The sequence below is a fragment of the Pelodiscus sinensis genome, chromosome 1 (genome assembly GCF_052426305.1).
Source record: "Pelodiscus sinensis isolate ZL-2025 chromosome 1, ASM5242630v1, whole genome shotgun sequence".
Taxonomy (NCBI): Eukaryota; Metazoa; Chordata; order Testudines; family Trionychidae; genus Pelodiscus; species Pelodiscus sinensis.
The window spans coordinates 346905708-346929911 of record NC_143052.1 but is presented as its reverse complement, the minus strand read 5'-3'; the positions used below and the strand labels follow the sequence as shown (position 1 = coordinate 346929911).

General features: G+C 51.1%; 1 protein-coding gene across 7 annotated transcripts in view; it reads left to right on the top strand.

Annotated features, from left to right (window-relative positions):
• Positions 1-24204, top strand: part of LOC102455075 (beta-arrestin-1) — a 150653-nt gene that overhangs the window by 4984 nt on the left and 121465 nt on the right. Inside the window, exon 2 of one of the 7 annotated variants that reach the window (XM_089775802.1) lies at positions 18511-18576. The exons of 5 other annotated variants lie outside the window; for them this stretch is intronic. In XM_089775802.1, coding sequence (XP_089631928.1) covers positions 18511-18576 — 66 coding nt within the window. Of the gene's footprint in view, positions 1-18510; positions 18577-24204 lie in introns of those variants that run through there. One more of the 7 variants, XM_089775801.1, reaches the window with a different exon arrangement.

Sequence of the window (24204 nt, the reverse complement as noted above, 5' to 3'; positions counted from 1 at the left end):
GTGTGTGTGTGTGTGTGTGTGTGAGAGAGAGAGAGAGAGAGAGAGAGAGGGCTGTACCTTGTGTATGTGTGTGTGTGTGTATGTGGGGGGGACACGCCATGCCTTGTGTGTGTGTTAGAAAGAGAGAGAAGGCTGTACCCTGTGTGTGTGTGCATGTGGGGGGGGGGGGACATGCCATGCTTTGTGTGTGTGTGTGGGGGGAGTGCGGGTGAAAGGTGCCCAATGTGTTAGTGTGTCTATGTAGTGCCATAGTACCCAGTGTGTCAGTGTGTGTGTGGGGGGGGGGACCATGTCCAGTGTGTATATCTGGGGGGACATGCCATACCCTTTGTGTCTGTGTGTGTGTGACTGGGCGTGTGGGGAGGAAGGTGCTGTGCTCAGTGTGTCTGTGTGGCACCCTAGGATGCAGTGTGTCAGTGCGTGTGTATCTGGTGCCTTACCAAATGTATCCGTGTGTGTGGGGGGGGGTCATACCCAGTGTGTGTATGGGGGGGAGCATACCCATTGTGTCAGTGTGTAGAAGGGTTGCTGTATACCATGTATGTGTACATATGGGGTAAGGTGTGCTGTACCCATTGCGTGGGGGGCACCCTACCTAGTGTGTCAGTGAAGGGGACCTCCATAGCTGGTATATCCATGCAGGGGGAGAAGCCGTGTGTTGCATGTGTGAATGCGCACATAGGGGCGGGGGCATCGTACCCAGTGTGCCAGTATAGCAGGGGAAAGGGGTCTCCATACCTGGTGAATGTCAGCGTGTGTGCGCATGCGGGGGGGTGTGCTTTGTATCTAATGTGTATGTGTGTGGCATCGTACCTAGTGCATGTGTGGGGGGCGTTGTACCCAATGTCTGTGTGGTGGGGCACCATTCTGTGTGTGTGTGTGTGTGTGTGTGTGTGTGTGTGTAGGGCATACCTAATGTGTCAGTATGGGGAGGCTCCATATCTGGAATGTCGGTGCAGGGGGAGAGGCCTTAGTGTGTGTGTGTGTGTGTGTGTGAGGGTGCTCTGTATCTGGTGTGTCAGTAAGTGTGTGTGTGATAGGGTGCTCTGTACCCAGCATGTTAGCGTGCGTGTGTTCTCTGTACCCAGCGTGTCTGTGTGCACGCTCTGTACCCAGCGTGTCAGCGTGTATGTGTGGGGGGGGGGTGGATGCTATGTATCCTTGGCACAGAACATCCATTCAGCTGGGCCCTCCAGGGAAAGTCCTGCTGAGTTGAAGAGAAAAAGCTGAGTTTCCCCTGGCTTTGCCTGCACCTTGAATCCTGTGTGCAGACTTGGTGCCCATCTCAAATAAGATATATTGGAATGGGAAAAGGTGCAGAGAAGGGCAGGCAGACTGGCCTGGTGTAGAGACCAGCTTCTGCATGAGGAAAGACTGAAAATCCAGGGACTGCTCAGCTTAGAAAAGTGATGAATGTCTAAGAGGAGATGTGACAGAGGTCTCTGAAACCATGACTGGGATGGAGAAAGGGAAGTGTTATTTATCCCGCCACATAACGCAAGAACTAGGGGGTCACCCAGTGAAATTAATAGGCGGCAGGTTTAAAACAAATGAAAATTCTCTTAACACAACTTGTGGAACTCCTTGCCAGGGGATGTTGTGAAGAGCAAAACAATAACTGGGTTAAAAAAAGAATTAGATAAGCTCCTGGAAGGTATGTTCATCAATGGCTATTAGCCAACTTGGTCAGGGATGCAACTCCATGCTCTGAGTGTTCTTTAACCCCTGGCTGCTAGAATCTGAGATTGGACAACAAAGGAGCGGTCACTTGATGATTCCCTGTTCTGTTCTTTCCCCCTGAAGTGCCTGGCATTGGCCACTACAGCGTTCTTCTGTTCCACATAAGTAGTAGGGGAGCAGCAGTGTTTGGCATCTTCTCCCCCAGGACTGGATTCAATGTGCCTAGAACCCTAGAGGAGCAAACGCCCAGCCATTCCTAGAGGGGTTCTGTCTTAGTCTAGCCTGAGGGGTCAGGAGTAACGTAGAGAAACCAGTTAGTTTTTCCTAGGACGTGTCACGTTTCATCCCTTCTCAGTCCTCTTGGGTGGTTCTCTGTGGGTCAGCAGCGGGAGGTGCCCCTTCTACCAGGCACAGGCCCGTCCCTGCCCCCAGGGAACAGGCAGGGGGAGTCCACAGAGGTCATGGATCCCCTGAGGTCTGCCCCGTCTGTCTGTGGAAGCCATGTGCCTCTCTGCTCTCAGACACCAGGACTCCCGCATCCGCCCACTACCTGGGCCCTGTGTGGAAAGCTCCCTGCCCCAGTCGTTTTCCCTCCAGCTGGGTCCCTGAGCTGCCAGCTGGCACCATCGAGAAGCTTGACAGCAATTCCTTAATTACCCCCTTCTCCTCACACACAATTCACAGCTCCTCTGGGGTGAGAAACACTCTCCCCACGTGGCCAGCTCTGATCCCTGCTCGGGGCAGCCCACAAGCTCCACTTTCCCTCCTGTGGCAGCACGTTTCATTCCTGCGTGTCCTGGGGCTTCTCATGGGCCGGCTACAAGCACATAACCGGCCTACCCCCTGCCCGGGCATTTTCACTCCCGTTGACTTTCAACTGGTAGGCGCCTCCAGGAATCCCAACCTACCTCTCTGCACCGGAGCAGAGCAGCTGGGGGCTAGGAGCAAGTGAGTCAGGAAGAGCAGCAGGCAGAGCCGGGTTTATGCACAAGCTAAATAAGCTACAGCTGAGAGCCTCAGACTGAGGGGCCTCTAAATAAATTTTAAAAATGCTAAATTTCATTTTTCTGGTAATGCTATGGGGCCTCTTAAACTCGACATTAGAGTATGGCCTCAGCATGTCTTAATCCGGCCCTGGCAAAGGTGTCTCTGTATTGTCCCAGGGGAGAGTAAAGCAAAATCTGAACCGCTCTGGAGTGCTCATCTCCATGGAACTACGGTGCCTTTTGGATGTGGACGCATTGGAGAGGGTCCAGCGGAGGGCAACCAAAATGATTAGGGGGTTGGAGCATATGACCTATGAGGAGAGGCTGAGGGACTTGGGTCTGTTTAGTCTGCAGAAGAGAAGAGTGAGGGGGATTTGAGAGCAGCCTTCAACTTCCTGAAGGGAGGTTCCAAAGAGGATGGAGCGAGGCTGTTCTCAGTAGTGACAGATGGCAGAACAAGGAGCAATGGTCTCAAGTTGTGGTGGGAGAGGTCCAGGTTGGATATTAGGAAAAACTATTTCACTAGGGTGAAAGACACAGCCTAGGAGTGTGGTGAAGCACTGGAATGGGTTACCTAGGGAAGTAGTGGAGTCTCCATCCCTAGATGTGTTTAAATCTCGGCTTGACAAAGCCCTGGCCGGGTTGATTTAGTTGGGATTGGTCCTGCCTAGAGCAGGGGGCTGGACTTGATGACCTTCTGAGGTCTCTTCCAGTTCTATGGTTCTATGATTCTATGATTTTGTTTTCTCCACATGGCCCCTTCACATCTCTAAGCCCTCAGAGAGGTAGCTGTGTTAGCTGGGTCACAGAGATCCCCTTGAGACTGTCACCTGATGGGTGGATCACCCCACTGAACCCACTTGCTTGTCCTCTGTGGCACCCTGCCATTTTGTCTTGCTGAGCTAGAAGCTCTGGTGTCCCCCAGCAGAGGCACAAGGTTGGGGTAACAGCCCACGGCAGAGTAACAGACACTGAGAGCCGCTCAATTCTGGGGCTTCCCACCACACACTCATGCACAGCCCCAGTGGGATCAGAACCCCAGTTAAATCTGTCTTGCTCAGTAAAAACGTTTTACCAGAGAAAGCCCATGAAGTCTGCATCCTTTATCAATGAATGCGCAGCTGTTGTCCTCATCTCTCCACACCTGGTAACAATTGTTTACACTAGGTTTGATAATAAACAAACGTGATTTTATGAAGAATAAAAATTAGGATTTCAGTGGCTGCCAGTGATGACAGACAGATCAAAGCAAATTACGAAACTAAAATAAAACAAAACATACCAGCTAAGCCTAATACCCAAGAGATATTGTTACAAATCATAATTTTCTCACCCCAGTTCTTCAGATAAAGTTCTTCTCAGACCAGAGCTGATCTTTTTCCTAACCTCGGGCTAGCAGTTTATCCCCCTCTCTCACACATTAGAGTGCTTTTATTTTCAGGTCCTTTCATTCATCCTCTTGTGATGGGGAGAAGTCTGTGATGCCAGCTTAAGACTATCATTGTTTGCTCCCCATTCCTTAAATAGAATTTCCCCAGTGCAGGAAGTTTTTGTTCCATTCCTTTCACCCCCGTGGAAAAATAGTAAATTCAAGATGGATTCCAGCTCCGTAGTTTAGGCTCACAGGAAAAGCAAGGCTATTTACAGATCCTTGTCTTGAGCACTGGGCCATTAAGTTCCCTGAGTACCATTAGGCACCAAATGCAGCGGGCAGCCAATAGTGCAGAACTCCCAGAGTCAGCATGTACATACAGGAACCTGTTACATATAGGCGGTATGTGGATCAGGAATGGCATGCGCAGTAACTTGGCATTGATTGGGAGTACAGAATAAGCTTGACTGACACCTGGAGTGAAAGGTTTTGCTTGGGCTCATTACAGAACCAAGGAATTCATTTCAGGATCTGGGTTTGGGCTCTGACCCATTCCAAAGTTTTGTACTTGGAGGGGGACTGGTTGGGCCCATTTCTGTTTTGCTCATGTTATTTCCATACACAAAGAGCAGCCCTGCACTTTCAACCTGAAAGGGATTTACCACAGAGCAAGGGGAACAAGAAAAAGAAACAGAAGTCTGTAGTGGGGAAAGCAGGGTGTCTCCTTTGCCCCTTTGTGTAGTCTGGCATTTAGACAAAGTACTGGGTCACAAGTCAGGAGTCCTGGGTTTTATTTTTTCCTCTACCAGTGACTCGCTGCATGATCTTGGCAAGTCGCATGGGCTGGGATTGTCAACGGAGCACAATGGGCTGGGATTGTCAAAGGAGCTTGGGCTGGGATTGTCAAAGGAGCTTGTTGAATTTCCTTTGAAAATAAGCTGTGCCTCAGTTTCCCTGTCAGTATAAGAAGGATCTTAACCCTGAGCTGACCTCAGATTGGAGGCTTAATTAACATTTGTACCATGACTGGATTAAAGATTCCCTAGAGATCTTTCTGGTTTTTGGTGGGGGGGGGGGGGGTTGGAAATGGCGTTCAGTGGCAGAATAGAAAAGCAAGCATTGCAGAAATATTGGCAGGGAAACCGCCGCTGGGACTGCATGGGCTCTCGGCTTCAGCTAGCAGGGATAGCAGAGCGGAGAAAAGCGATATTATGTGAGACCCACCCACGCTCAGCTTCTTTTCCCTCTGCAAGCCTTCCAGCAAGGCTAGGATTGGATTGAGACGACAAATCTCTCTCACTCGCCTTTTTTCCTTTCATTTTCTGGGTGCATTTAATGTGCAAAGTTTTGGAATCAAATCCCTTGGAACGTTTTTTTTTAAGCTTTGAGGGCTATTAAAACGTCCATGACTAAAGTAACATCGGGCGCAGCCTGTACTGTGCAGAGAACAAGTGTGGAAATTATAAAGAAACTGGATCCAGGAGAGTTCTGTTGATTTGGGGCAGCTGTCAGTCACTTTTGGGCTTGACCTTTCCCTAAATTACAAGGCTCAGGTGTCCTGTCAAAGGGGCGTGGCTGAGTATATGCTTAGCAAGGAAACCTGACTGGTGGCGGAAAGCCTTAAGAAGCAAATGTGTAGCCCTTTGAGCGTTGGCGCTGGCCTGAAAGCATCACTCCTGTAGCTCTGCTACTAAACTCGGCAGGCCTAAAGATCGGCTCTTTAATTCTGCTCAAGCAGAGTCTGTCCATGGCTGTTGAGATCAGGAACTGGGTAGGATGGGGAACCAAATGCTTCAGGCTCAGGGCAGGAATGGCTAAAAGCTCTCTGACCTCGTGTGAGAATAGAAGTACAAATACAAGAGCGTAACTGTTCCCTCTGGCCTGCAATTCTGCGGGGGGTCCCTGGTTACAGTGTTATACACCAGGCGCCAGTGTGCTATGTATTGTACAAACACCCCGAGGAAACAATCTACCCTTAGATCTTACACTCTAAGGTCCCGATCCTGGAATGAGCTGCTGTGTTAATAGACCCCAGTGGGAGCAGGGGAGCTCATTGCAGGAGCAATGCCTAGACTGAAGGTCTACAGAAGTGGATTTAACAAACCCTGTGGGGAGGAGGTCCTACAACACCCCACGTATCCAGACCTCCACTTCTATGGAAGGGTGGGATCATGGGTGGAGGGTAATGTAGGCCAGGGAAGGCACTGTCTTCCCAAAACTGCCTATGGGCTTGGCTGCCAGGGAAGGAGGTGCGACAACCTGGCTCCACAGCTGCCAGAATATCAGCCCTGGCCACTGGGGAGGGCTGGGGCCGGGGTCGGAACACGGCAGCCTTGACCCTCTAGGTGGCCAGGAAGGATCGGGGCTTGGTGGGTGGGGCTTGGCTCCAGGGGCAGACCTGGGGCTTGCCTTCCCCAGCTGAGCCTTCACCCGCTGCCCATATCCCCCAAGCGCATCATCGAATGAAAGTTATTAATACTGATTTCATAGGAGGGTCCCATGCAGTGCAGTAGTGTTCACTGTCCATAGTGCTTCATCTTCACGTGCATTGGGAGGTCACTGGCAATCCCATATAAGTAGGGGTGTGTTGGAGTTTCAGAGCTGAAAGGCCGAAGCTAGGGGACAGTACATCGAGGCCTGCTGTCTTTCTCCAGGTCGTCTGTGGCCACCAAACAGCCAGGGTCTCTGGAAAACAGGGAGTCTCGGCTTCCAGCTTTTATTTCGTAGTTGCCTCAGTCACGTGATGGATGCAACCGGATTCAGGATCTGAACTCTGTCCACCTCCATCCCTTCCCGTGACAGCGAGCAGGGTGCACAAGAGGGTGCCACGTCACATCCTGTCTCTAAACACAAGCAGGCGTGGCAGTATTCGATTTTCATTTTTGAAATATAATTTAGACTGATCAAATCATCGACCAAGTTTAAATTTTAAAAACTGGCATGGGTTTTGGAATTTTCACGGTGGTGGGGAAGCATGGGAGGGCCAGACATTGCTGGGGAGGGCAAGTTGGAAAATAATTCTGTAATGACGTGTAAGAAGGCAAAGCTTTGTTACCGCTAAAACACAATTTATCAGCATCTCATGTCGAAATATACCGTCGATATCCTTGAATCAGACTTTTAAGAATTTCTCAAGCAGTATTTCTCTTCCTTTGCCTAACAGCACACTTCGATTATCAAGGGAAATATTTTTCCCCTCTGGTTTGTGTGTGTTTGATGAAATCAAAGTTTGCCGACATTTACTGATAATACTCTCATCCTTCCAAGCCCAACGATCTCTTTCAGAAAGACATCCTGTCTTGGTTTAAATAAACCAAGTGATGCAGAAACTGTAAAGTCCCTAGTTAAGCTGGTCCTCTGGTTAGTTACCTGTTATCCACAGTGTGAAATGCCTTTTGCATACTTTGCATTTCATGTTTTTGCTTTTACCCACAATTGTATGAACATGAAATAAAATAACCCTTATTTAGGTAGGACCTAAACTATTTTGTGCTCTGCAAAGTCAGCAGACAGGAGACCAAATTAACTAATATCCCCCTGATATCAGAGGATCCTGATGCACTGTCATGAAAGGGAAAGAACCCCAAGAGACGATGGCTTATGTTTCACATGGCATGGAGCGGTGTGCATGGGCAGGGGACCAGATTAGCACAGGTGTGTGGTTTTGGTGATTTTCTGTGGAAGTAGGGGAGGCTTTTTGGAAAAGAGAGTCCAATGGCATGGCCAATGGTGTGGGACTCAGAAGATGCAGGTTCAAGTCCCTGCTTCACCACACACACCATGTGTGACATGGAGCAAATCAGTGGCTCAGTGCCTCAGTCTTTCCATCTGTAAAATGGGGTTATCATTACAGCTGATAAGAGTTTGTTGTTACTATGGATATTTGAGGGCACTGGTAAAGGACATTTTTATGGCTCCATCACACCTGCAACTCCGGTCTAATATCGTTCTCACCTGGTAGCTGTGGCAAGGCCGGTGGGAAATGTGTTTGGTGGGGCAGAGGTTCTTTCTGAGCAGCTTCCGTATCTCAGCAGCTACCATCCCCGCATCACAGAGCCTGGCCTTCCCTTCCCTGCAAGACAGGGGCGTTGTGTGGGCTGCTTGCTCCGCCGCGGCCGGCTCTGAGGACGTTGGCCTCCATGGAGGTCGATCCTGCGCCGCACCATGCCCCAGCCTGATGTGGTTTTAAACCATCTGCTTCCCTTCCTCTGGAGCTCTGGGTAGGAACTGACGGCAGCATCTCCAAAGGAGTAAACAGCAAGGCAGGCAGCTCCTGCTGCTCATGTGGCCAGGCCAGCACAGTAAACACTCAAACACTTTGCCTAATTATTTGCAGCTTCTCTAAACAAGCATCCCCCGGTCCTCCCCCAGCACATGTGCTTGCTGTACCCCAGCCAAGGAGAGTCACTGACAGCAAGGCTGAGCTTCCAGCCCTGGCTGCTTTGTTTTCATTGAGGCTCAGTCAGGACATCGGCTGGGAACTGCCAGGCCTGGATCCTCCAAGGCGTAGAACCCAGCTTGCTTGTTCCAGGCCCCTCCCCGGTGGTGTTGATGGAGACATGGCAAAGCACATCCCTTTAAACCAATTGCAATTGTCAAACAGCTGGTCCCCACTGGATTTCCATACATTCAGATCCTGAGGCCCTAAGCTTAATCCCCAAAGGCAGCCTGCCCTGCATCACTCTATACACGAGTTAGCAGGAATGCCCAACTGAATCATTTCACAGATGCTGCAGTCTATTTCCTTGAAGTCCACAGTTCAGCTACTAGATGTCTCTATGTGCTCTATAACGTTCCCGGTAGACGAAGGAAACCAAGCTGGAACATGAGCTGAGTGGAAGTGACTTTGTGCCTCTAGAGTGTTGTGATTCCCAGCTTCTGGCAAACAGAGGCTAGAGACACTCACCATGCCCATCCTGGCTAATAGCCATTGATGGACCTACCCCACATGAACTTATCTAGCTCTTTTTGGAGCCCTGTGGCTGCCTTGTCCTTCACAACATGTGTTGGGTAACGAAGGGGAGAAATCAGCTATACTGGGGGGCAAGGAAGGGGAATATTTCCTCCAAGTCGTAATCATAATGAGGGAGTAGAACAGCACAAGAATTCCTGCTCTGCAGAAAGACTGACCCTGTCCCACAGCCCAACAGGGTGTGGATCTGTTTGGAGGCTTGTCCCAGCTTCTGGACCTCTCTGAGGTGTCACCCATCCCTTCTCTTCCCAAGCGGCAGTGATAGATGTTGGCACAGCTGTTGGGTGCCTTCTCCATTGCAGCTCTCTCTCTCTTTCTCTCTCTCTCTGTCACACACACACAAACACACACACACATTCTTACTTTCAAAGCCCTTCCCCATCTCTCCCCATGTCACTCATCCACCCCAGTATCTTGTCCCAGGGTTGACCCCCTGTGTTTATCACCCCAGTGATGCCAGGCTAGATCATCTGCTTCTTCCACAAGAATCTTTGCACTTTCTCCTAACACTGCTGCTTCTGAGAAAACTCCCTGTTGACTTCGACCTTCAAATCCCTCCATGGATTCCAAGGATCTAGGCTAACCCAGGCCAGAGAACTTCCCCGAATTAATTCCTGTTTCAACTAGATCTCTTACAAAGCAGCCCACTTTGATCTCAGAATTACCTACACCTACAGAGGTCAGGGGGCTCAAAATCCAGCACTGACAATTGCAGCCGGCCCTTGTGTGTAACGGATGTGGACCAAAACCCAGTGGGAAATCCGGGGATGCATAGGTCCAGATCAGAGCTCCTATGGCCAGACTACAGGGGCAGCAGGCCTATCTGAGATGCATGGCTCCATCTAGCACCTGTCTGTGGACTCTCTGCCTCCCCCTGTTCTGCTGGAGCGAGTGACTGGTGCTCCTATGCTGCCTTATGGCCTCTGCAGTGCGCACCACATCCTGTGCAGCATCAGGCTCGTTGTCCCACTTCTTGCAGGCGTTTGGCCAGTGAGATGCTTGGGCCCCTGCTGTGGTGGGAACATCAATACCACAGGGCTGGCGGATGTTGCTGGAGGTGGCGGGGCTCTGTCCCCGGGCCTGCGTTATGGGGTAACTGAGAATTCAATCGCGCACGCACACACTCACGCACCCCCTGCCACGTGACACTAAGCGGTGGGGCGGTTTATTCTCTATCAATCCACTGTCATGTTACTGGGTGAAGTTTAATCTCCGATTAAAGCCATTGCTGGCCACCTGACCAGCACGGAGCCGCCTTCCAGAGGGGGAAAGATGTTAGGCTGGGTGTCGGCTCACTGGGGCTCCCCACAGAGCCGGTGCCAGGGCAGTAGCACGCAGGTGCTGACTCTTGATATTGCCTGTGGGTGCTTCTCCCCAACCCCGCCCCCTATGTAAGCGGCGGGCAGGGCCCTGGGGGGAAGCAGAGGTGTAGGCAGACTGGGACACTTGGGGGGGCCGTAATTTGGGGGGGTTGGGCAGTGACAGGAGGGTGGGGGCAGGAGCCATCAGAGACACCTCTCCCCCCACTCCAGCTCCCTGGGGAGCAGTGGCCAGGGACCCTGGAAAAATGGGGGGGGGCTAAAGAAAAGTGCATCCCCACCTGTGCTTCCCCCTGCCCAGCACTCCCACAGGGGGGTGGGGCTGGGGCAGCGAGGCTTGGGAGCAGGGGAGTAGGGACTGGGGGCTTGCAACCCTGGCAAGGGTGCCAAGTGGGAGGAACAAGGCAAGTCCCCAACCTGGCCCTGTGGCAGGAGTGCCGGACGGGCTGAGCAGGGCCCGCACTGGGGCAGGTGCAGAGCTGGGTCTGGATGATGAGTGGGTGGGACACTGGGGGAGAAGAGGCCAAGTGGGGCTTTGGACACAGGCATGAGTGGGGTCTCCTGGGCAAGAGGTGGAGCTGGGGCATTCTCAGGGCACACCACAGGCAGGGCCTTATGGGGAGGAGCTACGTGGGGGCGTGGCCTCAGGGCAGAGGCAGGCAGGGCCTTATGGGGAGGAGCTACGTGGGGGCGTGGCCTCAGGGCAGAGGCAGGCAGGGCCTTATGGGGAGGAGCTACGTGGGGGCGTGGCCTCAGGGCAGAGGCAGGCGGGGCCTTATGGGGAGGAGCTACGTGGGGGCGTGGCCTCAGGGCAGAGGCAGGCAGGGCCTTATGGGGAAGAGGCTGAGCAGGGCAGGGCCTTGGGGTGGAGCATGGTCGGATTGGGGGTGGGGCCTACAAAGATTAGTCTGGTTCTATGGGGGCTTGAGCCCCGGACGAGTGGCTTGCCTATGGCTTAGCAGCACCGCAGCACTGAGGACGGGAGTGCTGGTTGCTCTTTGGGCCAGCCTGGGGTGGGCTCCCCAGCATGTCGCTGCCCCACAGAATTAGCAAATCACTCAGCGCCAGCTGGCTCTGCCAGCAAAGGCCATTACCAGAGAGGGGGTGGAAATCACGCTCCCGTTCCGCGTCCAAAGGAAATCGATGGCATTGCTCTAATATTCCAGCCTGGCCACTGACAGCACTGAGCTACTCATCGATCTTCAAAGCACACATCAAACAGGCCCCACTCAATTACCCGCCACTAAATAAGGTGCTCGTTAGCACGGCGCATCCCTGAGCGTGTGTCTAATGAGCTCATTAAGCTACCCAGCGGATCCACGGCCACACACCAGCACAGCCACCTTCGCCCGGGACCATTCTCCGAAGATTGCACATTGCTCTTCATCAGCACTGGTGTTTCAGCGTGTCCCCTCCTGCTCTCCCTTGGGGCACCATGTGTCCGTGGGTGCATGTCAGAGGGGCTGCGAGTAGGCTCCTCCGTACAGTAAATGTCTCCTTGGGTGTAGGCAGCAGCGCCTCCCAGGGCAGCCTCCTCGGTGGGGCGACGATGCCAGGCCAGGGAGTAGCACGGGTGTGTGATATTCTGCCTGGGAGCCACAGAGAACCCCGGGGTCTGTCCATGTCCAGCAGCTCCTGCAAAGACCCCCCTGGGTAGCAACATAAGCCTGGCTGGGCTCAGCTGGCAGAAGTGCTCTCACTTGAGTGGATGTGCATTCACCGCCTAAGTCACAGCAGTCAGCTGCCTTTCCCAAGTGCGGCCTCACCCCATCTAAGTCCATTACTTAGATACACCAGTCTGGCTAACGGTAGCACCGGGGCAGTGGCAGATCACTGCAGTCCCGGGCTGCTTGCCCTCAGAAGGCTGTTATGCGGCTTTCGCTGGGTTTCTGCAGCTCATTCCTGAGCGCTGCAGTGTTTCCTGGTTGGGTTGGAAATGCCGTCATTCTTGGTATTTCGGTGAATTTGTTTCGGGCCCTGGGAAGAGCCTGGAAGATCAGAAAGGTGGGGTTGGGGAGTAAAGGCAGGAGTGAGGGCTGGATAGCCTTGTACACCTGGCACCAGCTTGGGTCAGTATGAAAGTCATGGTTCTGCCACTGATGTGGGGTGTGATGGTAGCGTGCCTCAGTTTCCCCACTCAGAAAACAGGGGTAATGATCATTCCCTGCCTCACAGGCTGCTTGCTTGCGTTTGCGTGTGTGTGGAGCTTGGTTGGCTCACAGTTGTCAAGTCCCCGGGGCCTCGCATCGGGGAAGAAATGCAAAGGGCTGATTGGAAAATCAGCAGTGCCATACACTAGTTAAATCACGTTCCTTTCGAATCTCTGGGAAAAGAAAAAACCTCAGGTTGAGCGGGAGTTTTGGGTGGGTCAGTTCTTGGATCCGAATGGGTGGGCCTCTTCCTATCGTCTGATCTCCTGCCTGGAAAGGAGGAAGGCAGAAAGCTGGCCTGGAGCTTGACCCTTCCCCCATGTAGGAACACTCGGAGCTCTTCCCTTATCCGGTGGAGTGGGCTGGCTGGAGTCTCCCCACCCACCTCGTGATCTCTATTTCTGCTGTCCTCGCCTTACACGGCATCAGACAAGGGCCCAATGAGCTCTCTGGGAGAGTGAAAATCCAGGCCAGATGTGAGCGGGATAGGAAGGGCTCCTACTGTACTCACACAGCCTGAAGCGTGACCTGGCCAAGAACTCTCCCAAGTTCTGTGGTCTGGTCTGAGTGAGGGATGTAATAGTGTAGTCGATTAACCGATAAGCAAAAGCTTATAGGTTAATGCTATAGACGACACGCATCCCCCCACCAGTAAATGTTTTAGCAGGCTGGCCAGCAGCCCAGCTCAATGCTGGCTTGCCACAGATCCGGGACCTACCCCTGCTGCGGAGCTGGTGCTAGGAGCTGGTGGGCAGGCAGCCTGGCTCAGTTCCGGCTCATTCCGGGTCCGGAAGATCAGACCCTCCTGAACAGGGGCTGCTGCCACCCCGCGCTGCTGCGCCTTTATCACAGGCAGCAGCACTGGGCGACAGGCAGCCGGTCTGCGAGTTTTTAAACTGGCTGCCCTCATGGACAAGTTGCTGCCTAGCACCCCGTGCTGCTACCTCTGATCCAGAGGCAGCAGCGCAGAGTGGGAAGGGGCTCCTCAGGAGTGGGGCTGGAGCACACTGGCTGCCAGCCCCGCCCCCCAGGGACTATAGAATAATCGACGAACCAATAAGAATTCATGAGGTTACTCGACCATTCAATTAATCGATATTTAACATCCCTAGTCTGGCCTCCTGTATGGAACAGACCATGCAATCCACTTGGTGACCCCTCTGCTGAGTCCATATATTGTGTTGGCAAAGGCATGTCTTCCAGGAAGGCAGACAGTCAGGATCCGAAAATATTAAGAGATGGAGAATTTACCACTTCCCTCAGTGGGCTGTTCCAATGGTGAATCACCCACACTGTTAAAAATCCATGTCTTATTTCATATTTGCATTTGACTGATTGCAGCCTCCAGCCACTGGTTTGTGTTCTGCCTTTTCCCACTAGATTAAAGAGCCCTTGAATTCCCGGTGTTTTCTCCCCATGAAGGTGCATGTTCCCTCTACTCAAAAAATGTAGATGGTATCAGGAAGCTCCTGATACCATCTACGTTTTTGTTAGTCCCTAAGGTGCTGCTAGACTATTCGTTGTCTTTTAAGTTTTTCCAGTTACAGACTAACACGGCTGCCCCCTGAAACCTTCTAATCAAGTCACTCCTCATTTCTCTTGTGTACATTAATCAAAATGAGCTCGTTTAATCTCTCACTGTCAGCCCACAGACCATTTCGGTGACTCTTTTCTGCCCCCTCTCCAATTTTTCACCATCTTTCTTAAAATGAGGACACCAGATCTGGACATAGGAGTCCAGTATTTCTCACCACTGCCATATATCACCACCTCCCAGCTCCGACTCCCTTTTATGTGCTGCATTAAGTCTAGTGCTTTACAAACATTTATTGTGTGACACAGGCACCTTGTAATCTCATCCAAGAATTAAATCAGGTTTGTGTGACAATTCTCCATAAAACTGTGTTGACTGGTATTAATTATCCTCCTATCCTTTAATTCATTACTGATTGAATTCCATGTCAGCTTTTCCATTATTTTTCTCAGGACTGATGCCAGGCTAATCTGCAAATGCTTATTGGATAGTCAACACGCGAGTCGACTAGTCGCTTCCCTCCTTGCACCCAAGGTCTGCTGCTTTGAAACACCGTGTGCAGCCTGGGTCCTGGGACTGCATGCGGCGTTGCAAAGCGACAGCGCTGTGTCTCTGGGTTCCATGTGGTGCTGCTGCTTCTAAACACCATGTGAAGCCTGATGCTGGGCTCCCTGCGGTGTTTCAAAGCAGCAGCGCTGCATGGAGCCTGGGGTCAGCTGGGGACTGACACTTTGAAACGCTGCAAGGAGCATGGGGCTAGCGGGGGACTGCTTGAGTCTCCCGCTGGCCCCAGGCTCCTTGCAGCACTTTTGCCTTTGAAGTGTAGCATCAGCCCTGGGGTGGGTCCTGGAGCAGTGGAATGGATACGGCATTCGCCTGAGGAGAGTGTTTTGGTGGGCTCAAGTCCTCCTCCCACCCCCGCTTGGGAACAGCAGGACTGCCAACACTAGCTGCCCCAAAACTGGATCCAGCTCCCACATGGGGAAGGCGGAATAAGGGGCACCCTGAAGGTAGGGAGGTGGGGTGAGCCCTGGAGTGGCTGAAGGGATAAGGTATCTGACTGGGGCACGCAGGATGGGGACTGTTGCTACACTACAAAGGCGGAGGTGCCCTAATCGAATAGTTGATGCAAACTGCGTCGACTATTTGATTAGCCAGTTAATCTAAATGTAACATCCCTAGTACATACCTAAGACATCTCACGTACCCTATTTCAATAGTGGCACAGCATTCACACACTAGCAGTCTTCTGGAATTTCCCAGTATTCCAAGATGTATTAAAAATTAACACTAGCAGGCTAGCGATCTCCTCAGCCAACTCTTTTAGGACTCTTGGATGCAAGTTCTGCTCCAATTAGGTGCCAGCTTTGGTGGTGGTCTTTGTAATGGGGACATCTGCCCATTGGGAACCACTAAAGTCATCAGATGATAATTTTTGATCACTGCCAAGTTGAGCCAGATAGTAAAGAACAACCTAGAGGTGACATAGTCCTGTCTAATATTCTGAGCCATCCAGTCACCCAGTTAGCTAAGAAATCATTAAGACAAACATGGAACTGGTTATAAAATTACACCGGATAGTTGTGAGACCGCCACTAATATCTGTAGCTTTGTGATCAAAGGATCGCAAAACCTCATACTTTATGGGAGTCACATAGCATCTTACATTTGTCAAAATGTATTAGAGGAGAACTCAAAGCGATGGGGGTGACCTTTTTCAGAAACAGACCTTAACTTTTGATCAAATGTAACATGGCATCTCCTGTTTAAAGTAGAAACAGAAACCTGTCTCCGATCACCTTCAAGCTTTGCGAGTGTTAAGAATCCAAACTCAAAACTGCATCCAAGCCTTCTCTCTGAAAGCTCTCAGATGCTGAAATCTGGCTCTTCATTTTGTGAATATGAGCCGCTGCTACCAATGGTGTGGACAGGCGGGGGGCTGACCTTAGTCCAGGTGAAGCCCTCTTAGAGGAGGCCCTAGAACTAGAACTGACCCTGTTGGTTGTCGTGGTATTCCACTTCCTGGGCAATTCAGAGATTTGTGCCACCTCAGAGTTCATTGAAGGGGAGCTTTTAATCACAGTATATTGGGTTTCCTTGGTAGCTGCTTAGCTCCTCTTGGAACACAGCTGTGTGAAATAAACACTTCCCTGCTTGTAGGCTCTCACACTGGATTGTTCACTGTTTTGTTTGGTCTCAGAGGGCTTGCCCTGTTAGTCTGTAACTTTCAAAACAAGTAGTCCTGTGGCACCATAGAGACAAACAAATATATCTAGTGTCATGAGCTTTTGTGGGCAAAACCCACTTCCTCAGATGAGCTGGAGTGGAAATAACCAGCCAATAACATTTTGTTTGGTGTAATTTTGGGGTGCTTCCCCCCACTAATGTTCTGAAACAATGTCTTTCCCATAAAAAACATTGGGAAAACATTAATTTCTGTAAGCTTTTGGTGATCCAGGGGTTAGTGTGTGTGGCCCAGAGATCTCCTAGTGCCAGCTGGCAGTGGGAACAGGGGTCATAATGGTTACAGGGATCCCTTGGGCCTGATGTTTATGTACTAGGTGCCAAAGAGTGTTGTGTAAGGTCTCTGTTGAAAGCCTGTGTCATGCTGAGCCTCACCATCATTGTGAAATGTGTGTATGGCTATTATGGAAGGAGTCCCATGTATATACCGAAAATTATGGTGTGAAGATCTGCAACTTGGTCACTAAAAGGTGCAACACAGGTTCCTTTCAGGCAAGAGAGATTTAGCTATCCGTCTGGCTACATGGAACCTGTGCATTGTATGGTGCACAATGGATAGCTGGAGCCAAAGGCTGGGAATTGTGAGGTCTTCCGGAGAGGGAATGGACAGGAAGAGATACACCAGCAGGATGGGGTCTTGTTTGCTAGTGGATTTGAGGGCTGCCACTGGAGGTACAAAGCTACCCTTGGCAGAGCAAGCCAAGAGCAGGGCTTGTCTCATGAAAAAGGGATCGCAGCCTGCCTGGCTGAAAGACCCTGGTGGGCCATGCTAGGCTTTAGAAGGGATGGTCTGGGTGTATTTTGAGATAGCCCCCTGTTCCCAACACTTCCAGCTACTTGCTGTTACTTGATTTCATGGCTTGTTAAATACACTTCTTCTGGGTGTGTTGAGCAGTGACCGTGAGCTGAACATGGGGAGCTAGGGTTGCCAGATGGTTGAAAAAAAAATACAGAACATTTCCCCCGCCCCCCCCCAAAAAAAAACACCGGGAAAAGTTCTGTTGAAGTGGGGGGGAAGAAGGGGGAGACCAAAGTTGCTGAGAAAAAAGAAGACTCCAAGACTTATCAAGAAAAAAAAATTAAAATTAAACAGCATTAAACCAGCATGTCCCCTTTAAGAGTGAGTGCAGAGGTAGGAACAGGGGAGCGGTCGAGCACTAAGACCCAGGGAAGCATTGCTTCTCCTTGGTCGGCAGCCATTGTGTGCCGGCAGCCTTGTGGAACCTGTTAAACATGGGAGCTGAGGGTGTTGGAAGCCAGGAGTGCTGGGGAGGCTCGGGGCGGGGCGGGTGGGGGAGGCCAGGCGCTGAGTGTCTGTAGGGTTGCCAGGTACCTGGCATTTTTGCCTCCTGACCGGGGGAAAAATCAGAAAATACCCGACATTTTAGGTGTCCGATATTCTCTGAATTTTTTTACTGGACAGGAGGCGAAAATTCCGGACTGTCCGGGTGAATACCGGACACCTGGCAACCCTATGGGGAGCTGGGACATGCTTTTCCTTTGGGAGCAGCAGATCTGGGCACTCCAGTGGCACAAGGCTGGGCACTCCCAAGGGATGATCGGAAAATGCAGGCATTTGAGTGTATCTGTTCCTATGCTCTACAGAGAGTCGGGTCTACACCGGCTGGGGAGACAGTTCTGTCCTCAAGAAGCTCTAGCACGTTTGGAGGTGGAATGCCTGGAAACAACAGGTGTCTGTTGACATCATCTTGCCATCGTGTTTCAGGTCTTTTCTATCCTGCTTTCAGTGGGGCAAAGTCACAGCTGATTCTTGCTAGTCATTCAGAGAGTAGGACAATACCACCTTAGACAGTTTGAGAGCACGGGACCTGTTTAGCTAGAAAACAGCTCTCTTCCTGCAGTGTGAATTCCAATCATTGGATGTTTTTGATCAGCTGGAAATAGTCCATCTCAATGGCACCCTGCTTCTTTTTAGCACTGGCAGCAAGAGGCCATGTGTCAGTTCCAAAAGTCAGGCTACCGACCACCAATGTATTGCATAGCCTCAGCTTCCTCTCTCTACATACCAGGATCAGTAATTTGCAACAGATGTTCTTGATGAAAGGCCCCATTACTGATGACACTTTTCCCTTCCATATTATCCACAAGGCAGATGAAATCACTGATAATCTCCACTGGGCAATCACCCGCAAAGATAATGGAGGCTTCAGCGGGTTTGAAGCTGCTGCTTGACAGAATTTTGGTCTTACCCCAAATAATTTTCATGCCAACTTTTGCCATTCAACTTTCCAGGGCTATAAGTGCTGCAGTCAGCTCATCTGTTGATCCGACAGCGAGCCCTACGCTGGCAAAATCAGTGTAAGTATTCTCAATTCATTGCCATAAACTATTTATTGAGTATCTGGTCAAGCCAGTAGTCTGTGATAGCACTGAAGGATGTTGGGTAATGACAAATCCTTGTCTTTAGCTCACTCAGGCCTTGTCTACGCTACAGCGGAAGGTTGACTTAAGATACAGAACTCCAGCTAATTACATAGCTAGAGCTGACATATCTTAAGTCATGTTTCCACGCCGTCCAGTGGGAAGTCGATGGGAGAAAACGCTCCTGCTGGCTTCTCTTACTCCTCATGAGGAGCAGGAGTACCAGCGCTGACCAGGGAATCCTCTGAGTTTGATTGAGCGGGTCTTCACTAGACCCACTAAATCGAACCCCGTAAAATCAACCGTGGTAATGTTGATCTTCTGCGTAGTGTAGACATAGCCTCAGAAGAAGGCAGTTCTTTTCCCATTCACAAGGAAGTGACTTGAGCAGTGATATAAGAAACAGGCCATTCTGCCAAACTTGTCAGCAATGCCTGGAAGTTTCAAGAGCAGCCAGAGTGATTTACCTGTCAACAGAATCGAGCGCGGCCTTGACATCCACACCTGTAATGCAAATAGGGAGTTTGGATTTTTATGCCTTCTCAATCCTGTAAAAATTGCTCCATTGTCGAACAGACAGGAGGGAAGTCAGCTTGTTTGGTCTTCTCTTACTCTTTAAGATATCAGTGTCTTTGGATGACAAGAAAAACAAAATCATTCCCCGGGATGGATAGAAGCAGAAAGCTGCAATAGTTACAACAGTCTCATTTGCCTCCTTTGTGTTTCCCAAGTGTTAAAATAATGCTGTTGTACCAGTTGGATGGGACCCGCTCTGTTTGCCAAAAGAAATCAAACACAATCCACAGCCACAAAAGAACAGCTGGGCCAGAGTTTTTTAACAGCTCTGCAGGAATCCACAGGCTCCTGCCTCGTTAATTCAGCAGAATCATTTTGTGCAGAAGGAGTCAACTCGGCATCAGCCTTAATGGCAGGGTCCAGAGACACTGGGGCTGAAGTTAGTAGAGGGCAGGAATGGTTGCTTCCAAGCCATGCACCTGGCTTCTGTATTGATCACCTCACTAGAACTGGAGTAGGCCATGCCCCGTGAATGATCTTTGTCATCAGCATGGTCATGCACATGTTTATATAAGGAAGCGAGGTTGTTCCGGGCAGAAACTTCCTTGAGTGCGCTAGCTTAGGCTTCCATAAAAGCTTTGTGGTCAGTGTGTCTTGCGTTATGGTGCGCAGACCGGCCAATGGGGTGGGGGTGGGGAGCGGGATATGGGGCCTGGCAATTTTAAGGAGCCCAGGGCTCCTGACCTCCACTACAGCTACTGTGACAATGGTGGCGATCAGAGCTCCGGGCCCCTTTGACTCGCCGCTGGAGGGCTGCTCCAGGAGACTCTGAGGGCTGGGCGGGGAAGGGGAGAAGGGCTATATTCCAAGCGATGTGAGGGCTGGCTGCCCCTTCTGCCCGAGGTCCTGCCCCTTCCGGGGACACGAGTCGCTCCCCCCTTCTTGTAGTGGCTGTTGATTCTACTGATTGTGAGCTCTGTTTAGCTTACAAGGCGTGACTGTACCACAGCTCAAGAGAGCTGGGTAATTCAGAGATCCAGGCTTTCTTCATTCTTTTTCTGGGCCCAATGGCTCTCATGGTGGCATTTGTTATCCGGGATCCGTCCTGGTGGAGCCAGCATCGGGATGTGCATGCAGGATCTCAGACCTGTCAGCTTTCAGCGCCACTGCGCAGTTGAAATCTCTATCGACCTTCTGTGAGAATACCCGACTTTTGGAAATGCAGGTGTCACTTTGCCTGTGCTTTTCGGTCCGAGATCGAAAACTGCAGAGACTCATGTGTGATTGGTGTGACCGAGCTTGGCAGAGGACTGATAAGTTCTGCAGTGGCTGATGGATGATTTCCAGTGGCAGGGGATGATAATGTCATCAGTCATCTTCTTTGTTTGGCTGTCGTTACCTGACCAAATAAATTGGGGAATTCACTTCCTGGGAAAGCAGATGTGTCTAACGACAAGCTCGTGAGAAACACCCAACTGTAAAAGGCCTTATCAGTTGCTGTTTAAGGTCTCCGGGGTAACAGGTCTGAGAATGTTTTTTCCGCACTCCGCTTGAATTGTCAACAGCAGCATTAAAATCACAGAGGAGAGCGGCGAGGTTGTGGTTCAAGACTAGGGGGGGTAAGGCTCAGTTCTCTGCTCTGCCACACACTTCCTGTCTGACCTTGGCCAAGTCACTTAGCCTCTCTGTGCCTCCGCTGCCCATCTGTAAAAATGAAATAGCACTTCCCTACCGCACAGACATGTTGTAAGTACGCTAAAGACTGTGAGGAGCTCCAAATCCTATGGTTAGGGTCCTACTAAAGTCACAGTCCGTTTTGGTCATTTTCATGGTTACAGGATTTTAAAAATGGTAAATGTAATGACATCAGCTATTTCAGTTGAAATTTCAGTGATGTGGTTGCTGGGGCCCTGACCCAGGAAGGAGTTGTGTGAAGAGAGTCACAGCACTGCTCCCCCTTACATCTGCGCTGCTGCGGGTGGTGCTGCCGCCTTCAGAGCTGGGCAGCTGGAGAGTGGTGGCTGCTGGCTGGGAGCCCAGCTCTGGAGGCAGAATTCTGCTACCTGTGGAGCCGGGCTGTGAGTCAGCAGCTGTCACACTCCTGGTGCCCAGACCTGAAAGCAGCAGCACAGAAGTAAGGATGCCATGGGTATGGTATTGCCACCCTTACTTCTGCACTGCTACTGATGGGGTGCTGCCTTCAGAGCTGGGCACCCGGCCAATATTACATCCACCCATGGGCGGGTGGGTGAAAGCCCACCTGGGGAAGGCAAGTTCCAGCTCCTCCCCTTCCACCTGAAGCCCCGCCCCTGGAGCCAAACCCCGCCCACCTCCAACTCGATTCTTTCTGGCCACATGTAGAACTGCCAGCCCTATCCCCATCCCTCTCCAACAGCCAGGGGAAGTCGGGCTGCCAGGCTGTGAGCCCATCCCTCCCCGGTGGCCAGGGGAAGCAGGGCTGCCGGGCACAACCCCATCCATCCCCAGTGGCCGGGGGAAGCTGGGCTGCCACACCATGACCCCAGCCACTGGGGAAAGCTGGGCTGCTGGGCCACGGCCCCATCCTGCCCTGGTGGCTGTGGGAAGTCACGCTGCCACACTGTGGGCTGCCACGTTGGGGTCCCAGCTTTAGGTGGTCGGGCGTGTAAGCAGTTTTGGGAAGGCTGGCTGTGCCTTCTCCTGCCTACATTACCAACCACCCAGGCATCCATCACTCTCCCGCTGCCCAGCTCTGATGGCAATGCAGAAGTAAGGATGGCAATACCATGACCCTCCTAAAATAATCTCATGCCTCTCCCCCCCCCCACTCCCCTTTTGGGTCAGGACTCCCAGTTTGAGAAACGCTGGTCTACCCTGTGACATCAATATAGTATAGGGTAAAAGCACACAAAGGCCGGATTTCATGGGGGGACGCCATGGCATGTTTTGCATGGCTGTGAATTTGGTAGGGCCCTACCTATGCTAATGGAGGCCATACATGTATCTGATGGAGAGAAAAAACATTGCTTATGCCCTGGACCTATTTCCCCCTCAGCAGAAAGCTTGTTTGTGGCGAGAAAAATGAGCAAAACCATCTTCTTTTCCCTGGAAATTTGTCCTCTTAACTTTCCATGAAAAGCAGCCCCCGCCATATCCTTTAGTGGGCTTGAACACAGGGATAACTTGGTGAATTTCTCTGGCCTGTGCTATCCAGGAGCGTCGACAAAATGATCTAATTGTCCTTCCTGGCCTTAAAAAAACCCCTAAGAATTGGGCATCTCCAAACCAAACGTGACTAACTCAAAATGTGGCGGAGCTTTGCCTCTCCTGCTTGATCCTTCCCAGGACTTGACTTCGCAGAGCCTTTTTAGGAGAGAGAAGCTGTGCTTTGGTTGGTGCTGACCCTGAAATGCATTTTCTGTTCTGGGTGTCACTAGTTTTCTGGGGGTGCTGGGTGTTAATTTCCCACTTGGCCCATAAATCAGCCCATGAAAACTGGTTCTGTCCTGCACTGCATGTTACTTTCTGCTAGGAGCAGGGCTTTTTAAGGAAATTGGAAATGCTGCTCATTCGCTTGTGCCATTTCACTGACGTCGCACATGTTCATTTCTCTTCGGAAAAGCCAGTTGTTATTTTTCTAATTCCCTTTAGAGCACTTCAAAGAACAGCTGGATAGTCTCTGGTGAGCACTCGGCCGCCTGAGATGAAGTACGAGAACTGTGCTTCCATAAACTCAAACTTTAATGAGGATACAATTGCATTTTAGCCAACAATTCAGTCAGTTTTTCCTCCTCCATTTGCCACATTATCATTTCAGTGATGGAGGGAAAAAACACCCCACTTTGTTCTGGCCAAACAATCCTTTGCCTTTTCAACCAACCAACCCAACCAACCAATCAACCAACTATCCTTCTCAATGTTTGGCCTGTTTCATTATTTTGCTGTGAAACCTTTCTCCCATTGGTCTTGTCCTCACCCCAGTTGTACTGCGGCTTCAACTCATAGTTTGTAAAGCTCCAGGAAACTGCTCAGTCAAATAAGATCATACAGTTACCTTTAACATGTCATTTCGCCGCCCCCCCCCTTTGCAGCTCACATATACAGGCAGTCCCCGGGTTACATGGATCCGACTTACATCAGATCCCTACTTACAAACGGGGTGAGGCAACCCCGCACTAGCTGCTTCCCCCCAGCAGACCAGGGAGACGCGAAGCTAGCGCCCCCCCAGCAGACCAGGGAGATGCGGAGTGGCTTTTCTCAGCAGACACCTCAGCTTGAGAATAAAGGACTGGGAGAAGTGAGGTGTGGGAGAATAAAACTGAGCTCTGGAGAAAAGTTTGGCTGGAGTTTCCCCTACAATATGTACCAGTTCCGACTTACATACAAATTCAACTTAAGAACAAACCTACAGTCCCTATCTTGTACGTAACCCGGGGACTGCCTGTACTTGGCATTTTCCCGCAGTCTCATATCAGTAGATTTCCTGTTAGAAGGGGCTCTGATATGTAAACATTATTAGCTTTTCTTCTCCTTAGGAAAATCATGTGTGCTGTGTACTTAGTGGTTTGAATATTCAGTAGTATTTTTAGTTCCCTTTTCAGTTTCTTGGAATCATAGAAAGGTAGGACTGGATGAGACCTGAAGAGGTCATCTTATCCTCCCACCCCCTGCACTGAGGCAGGACTAAATATACCTAGCCCCTCCCTGACAGGCGTTTGTCCAGAGGTGTGTTTTGGCCAAGGGGGCGGGGCAGAGCATGGGTTGGCTGGTAGCTGGCAGTACTGTTAAAATGACCAGGCATTGTCAGTCTCTGCTGGCTGACTCCCAGCTCCGCGGAGGTATGAGATTCTGCCTCCTCCAGTCCTTGGCCTCACTTCTCGTCTCCGTCGTTGTCGGTTCCACATTTTCCCACGCTCTCCTTGCCCCGACAGACAGACTCACTGTCGTCCTTGGAGCCTTGTAAATGTAGAAGAGGAGCACAGGGTTTGCCACAGCACCTTGGCCCCGTGGGCCACCCATTCCAGTGCCCATAGCTAGGGGCAGCCCTAGACTAGCTGCTAGCAACTGGCA